At 44.0% G+C, this 5,804-nt stretch overlaps 1 protein-coding gene across 1 annotated transcript; it reads right to left on the reverse strand.

The window, feature by feature from the left end:
• Positions 1-2,722: 2,722 nt before the first annotated feature.
• On the reverse strand, positions 2,723-3,907 carry LOC145392283 (uncharacterized). Its single transcript, XM_080266741.1, has one exon. It carries the CDS (start codon positions 3,905-3,907, stop codon positions 2,723-2,725), a length of 1,185 nt encoding a protein of 394 aa, XP_080122867.1.
• Between the last annotated feature and the right edge of the window lie 1,897 nt (positions 3,908-5,804).

A 5,804-nucleotide genomic window follows, 5' to 3' on the forward strand; every position in this document is an offset into this window, starting at 1 on the left:
TCCTTAGGACACATTGCATATCAACACTATTACTATAATTGTGCGCTAGGGATTTCATTTACCTGCTCTACTTTCGAAATTAGGGCATTAGGAAATTAGTGTAATTAGAAAATTATTTTTTTTTGCTAAATTTCGGACTTTGAGTACTTCGTGTGAACGAACAGAGAAGATTAGGGGAAAATCCCTGCGTGTATTTATTGTATTTTTTACGCTGATTCCAATGGTATCATTAGTTTTTATGTAGGTGCATTGGTTCTCGAGTTAATAGACTCAAAAGTGCTATAACTTACATTTTGAGAAAATCGCTGTCAAAGATTTTCGAAGGTTTTGAACACGTATACCGTGCGTTTTAGTAAAGATAGGTTTATGAAATTGCTAGTAGAGGTACTATACACTATTCTCATTGTATATGCAACATGGATTTACACATATAGGCAAGTAAATACAAGGTACAGGCAAGAATGTGCTGATATACTGACTGGCACCTGGTCCCCTCATACTAAGTATAGCCCTCGATTAGAAAGTTATTGTTTCTAACAAAAGAATTCACATAATATGATAGTATAAGGGTATCATGGGTCTCCCCTCCCACTCATTGTAGCCAGGATTGTCATATTAGAAGGCCCCAGGATTGTAAAATTCATCATCATCATCATCGGGTGTCTTTCGTTTCTGGCAGGTGTTGGTCCTCCGAGGGGTGCTGGTCCTCACGCACTTTTTTTGGAGATATTGAAGGTTAGCTAGCTTATTATCTGTGACTCCAAAACCAAGGTGTGCTAGCAAATAAGCCGCCTCATAGCCAAAGTTGTGTTCTAGGGACACCTGGTGAGCTAGAAATGTGACACGTCGAAGGCCAACATACTTGGACTTTGAGGTCTTCATCCATAGCTTGTGATGAATGCTCTCGTTGGGATTTTGGGTCCGTCCTTTCAGGCATCTACTAAGCAGTTTCTCATCAGTCAAGTCCAGGTAAACCTGTTTCACCATCTTCCTTTCCTCGTCTGACAACTTGCTCAGGTATCCAGGCTTATCACTGTGTTTGCGACATGGCTGGGTCTTGTCTGCCTCCCACCTCTTGTAAAAACACCAAGAATCATAATCAGGAGGAGAGGTAGGTGTTGTGGAGAGGTAGGTGTTGTGCCTGATGTAGAAGGTTGTGAGGGAGGTTTGGTGGGAGGTGTAGGCGGGATGGGTGATGGTGGGCGTGGCAGGACATCTGTCATGCGTAGCTGTTGTAGGCGTAATGCACGCATTCTAGCATTCTTGGCAGGCTTCTTTGGCATCTTAGCTGAAGCTGTTGGTATGCCCAAAAGAGAATAGAAAAATATATCAAGTAAGGTGCGAGTGTCAAGGGGAATGATTGAGACGTGGGGCATAGACCTACTCTGTACAGGGACTCACCCGGCACTGAATGATGTTCTCTCTCTCTTCGTGACAGATGACAGTGTGAGGGAGGGATTGCCAAATGTTACTAGACAGAAGGCTGTAGTGATAAATACATACGTTTTTGTCAATATAAAACAACTGTCAGAGTATCTGGGATGGCAAACAACTTTGCAAACAATATGTTGGTTATAAACACGTTTCTGGCGTGCGTATTAGCTCGAGATACCTTCAAATAAGCCTGAATTTACCAGCTTTAGAATGGGTTTTCACCCTTATGACTCCTCATGAGGTTAGAGGGGGTGTTAGACTACCCCCTGGATGGCATAACAGAAAACGGCCAACATCATAGAAAATTAGCCTAAAAAGGTGGTCGTGCCCCTTAAGGCATTTATAAGAGTAAATGTAGGGTAAACTTAGCTAAAATCGTCAGAGGCATGTAGCGAGGCTAGCTTCGGTCACGATACAAGCCCCGCCCACAATTCGGAACGTGACGTCGGTGTGACGTAGTAGTAATCACCGACGCAAGTGGCATTTCTATCTTTCTAACCCCCCCCCCACATACTGTACTTTCTCTCTCTCTCTCTCTCTCTCTCTCTCTCTCTCTCTCTCTCTCTCTCACACACACACACACACCCACACACACCCACACACACACCGAAGTAATATTTCACCCCTACTACAGATTCAGTATGGTCCTTATATGAGAAGAACGTTTGAGAAAAAAAAGGTTTACTCGAAGGAAATTACTTATCATTTATATACATGGAAAATACGGCCCTTGCTACATGCTCGGTGCATGTAACATAGAGCAGTGGTTTATTAAACTTGTTCATTGAGAACGCCCACTGTTATCTTTAAAAGAATATATATTTTTTACACACAGACACACACACACACACACACACACACACACCGAAGTAATATTTCACCCCTACTATACATTCAGTATGGCCCTTATATGAGAAGAATGTTTGCGAAAAAAAGGTTTACTTGGAGGAAATTACTTATCATTTACGTGGACAATACGGCCATTGCTACATGCTCAGTGCATGTAACATAGAGCAGTGGTTTATTAAATTTGTTCATTGTGAACGCCCACTATCATCTTTAAAAGAATATATTTTTTTATAATAAAATAAAACTGAAAAGTAGCATTTTTAATGTGATTGATTGGCATGATTTTAAAGGAAATATATTAAATTTCTAATGCGGCTTGAGTTCCCGGCTGGAAATCACCCAAACCCCAGTGACAGAGACATGCATTATAGTAGTCGGCGATAAGAGGTGGAGACATCAAAGGTATACAATGATGTAAATAACATGCTCAGCACAACCTTTATTCATCATTACTATCCAGGCTGAGGTCTTCTATGTCTTCGTCATCGCTGGCAAGGTCAATGATGATGGGTCCCAGAGCGTCGTGGATATTGTCTGATGTCCAGTATCCGACCTCGAAGTCTCGAGATCGTCGGACAGCAGCTGCCCACACCTCCTGGGTGGCACACAGTCTGGCTTCAGCAAGTCTGGCCTGCAGGTCGACCCTGGTGAAGCGTTGCAGGGAGGAGCGTACGTGTCGCTTCATGCAACCCCACACCTGCTCGATGGCATTGAGCTCTGGGTGGGCGGGTGGAAGGCGGACAACCTCATGACCCCACTCACGTATGATGTTGTCCACCTTGTACTGGGGCGTTGGTCGGTTCTGCTGGCAGACGAGCAGCAGCTCAGGTCGTGTGGCGCCAGGTGGGATGGGGAGCCTGTGTTGCTCCAACCAGGTGATTAGGTCACCTTTCTTGGTTGCTGTGGTGGGACAGCGACTATTCTCAGTCAGTTGGCTGTGGTAAGGTGCGTTGTCCATCACCAGGACCGATGGCTCGGTAAGCGATGGCAGGAGTTGCGACGTCAGCCATCGGATGAAGAGCTCGCCTGTCATCTCTCCGTGGTAGTCGCCGCTGGTGTTCTTGGCTGTGTAGCAGAGGAACGAACCCTCAACGAAGCCATTGGCCGTGCCAGCTGCGACCACCACGAAACGTTCACCTTCACCAGGCGGTACCTGACGACTGTACATATCGCTGCTTTTATCCTGAGTTGTGTCCACCCATTCCCTGCTGTGATTCATCCTGGTGGTAAACCATGTTTCATCAACGTACACCACCTGCCTCCCTTCTTCCCGGTGGTGCCGCAGAGCCCGGAGAGCGGAGATCCGACGGCACACGACGTCCAGGGATTCTTTCCTAACATACACCTTCCGCTGTGATGTCTTGTAGCGGAATCCCATGTCGTGCAGGAGCCGCCACACCGACGTCTCCGAAATTACATCTGGGATGATGGCAGCCATCTTCAATTCCTGCGTCAGGTTGCCAACCGAAAACACTCTTTTGGCAGCGAACTTGGCGTGGATGAAGCGGCGAATGGTGCCCACAGTAAAATTATCAAAGACAGGCGGTGCTGGAAGTGCTGCCGGTGTCTTAGGCTGAAGCGTGGTTCCGCAATCCACGACCTTCCTCACCGCCGTCGCCGTCATACCCACAACGTGCGCAACACGCTCGTGAGGTCTGTGTAGAGAAAGGCCAATATGTATGTAACATTTGCCGCATGATGATGAAAATGTACGCAAATATATATACAGTATATACATATACATATATATATATATATATATATATATATATATATATATATATATATATATATATATATATATATATATATACTCGTATATGTATTACAGAAATGCATTTCATTCTGTTAGCACGGCTTTGCCAAATAAGACTAATTCACAGTGGTAAGGCAAAGAGGTTTTTATCATCATCTTTTGAGCTGACAGGTCCTTTGACAAGTACAAGGTAATAATTGTGCTTGTTAGGCCATGGAAAGCACAGTATCATGCAGAACAATTACATTTCGATCTGTGAATGGTGAACATATTTCATTATAGTAGTCTGGTTCACCACCCCTTGGCAGTCAACAAATGAATTTCGCCATATTATTTTATTTTTTATCAATTTTTGTTTTTAAATTATCTGTTCAAACTTATCAAATTCCTCATGCGGATCCTTTCGCAGTTGTATACCGCGAAAAGCCGCAGCACAAAAGCAGTCTTGCAACCTCTAGGACAATAAGAGATGCTCTCCATCACTGAAGTTTCGGTTTGGTAACGTCTCGCCTGTCGGCGGCCGTCACATCACCTCGCCCAGCGGTGCCGGCTCAGGCAGTGATTACTACTCTTCAGAAGTGAATAAGTCATATTGACGTCACAATATGTGTAAGAGGGCGATGCATATACTATGCACTAAGAGGGAGTCTGGAGGGATGTACAGTCACTCAAAAAATCAGCCGCAGCTCAGAAATATGAGTAACCCTAAGGCATTGAATCTGAAGCAGCTTACATAAAGACAGAACTGCCACTTGCGTCGGTGATTACTACTACGTCACACCGACGTCACGTTCCGAATTGTGGGCGGGGCTTGTATCGTGACCGAAGCTAGCCTCGCTACATGCCTCTGACGATTTTAGCTAAGTTTACCCTACATTTACTTTTATAAATGCCTTCATCATACACATTTGGTACAAAAGCATAATTTTACAAATTAGGTCGGGGTATCAAACATGCACTGCCAAAGTTAAATCCTTGTCCGACGCTTTGTTGAGACGTTATTTAAAAAAAACAGTTGGACACTGCCCCTGAAATCCTTAGTAGAAAGCGTGTTCTGCAGTTATTGATGGCCTTATGGGTTCATGGTGAGGGAGTTCATTTGCTGCCCTAAGATCAACAGTAAGTGTAGCTCCGTAACAGCTGACAATTATACCCATGTTGATATACCATTTATTACTCAAAAATTTGATATGACAAATCTGAAGTCCCCCCCCCCCGGCCCAAAGATAATAATAACTCGCACGACACATTGCATATATGACAAAATCTATCTATTGCCAGGCCCCTAAATCCCGTAATGGGTGACCATAAACAAATGGTCTCCATGTCGAAATGTCCCCCGCCATTTCGCGGCCCTTTCCCCAACTCACACCCACCTCTCTCATATACTTCTCCACTCCATTCCTCCATCTCATCCTCGTCCTCCCCCTCAACATGAATATATTTGTATTTTTACCCTATTAGTCTTTCAAATCCCCCCAGCTCAACGCCCACTTTGCAATCAGTACGTTAGGATTAAAAAAAAAATACATTAAAAAATCCGGTCAATTTGGGTACGCGTGTATGCATCCCCGTGTGACTTATAAAAATTGAGATTAGAACGAAATAGTGTGAAAATAGTCCGTTCACTCTAACCTGGCCTAGATTTTCATCCTATTGTAGCTTATTTCACGAGGCTTAATGGTAGACATAATACTAAGACTCTAAATTCTTTCCATAGCTCTTCTTCGTGACTAGGATTATATTTTTTGCCATTATGTAAGAT

The sequence above is a fragment of the Coenobita brevimanus genome, chromosome 2 (genome assembly GCF_032717465.1).
Source record: "Coenobita brevimanus isolate Jiangsu-jjx chromosome 2, ASM3271746v2, whole genome shotgun sequence".
NCBI classification, from domain to species: domain Eukaryota; kingdom Metazoa; phylum Arthropoda; class Malacostraca; order Decapoda; family Coenobitidae; genus Coenobita; species Coenobita brevimanus.

What these genes read in the sequence shown, in the direction of transcription:
- LOC145392283 (XM_080266741.1), bottom strand. Translation starts at nt 3,907, where the DNA reads ATGACGGCGACGGCGGTGAGGAAGGTCGTGGATTGCGGAACCACGCTT.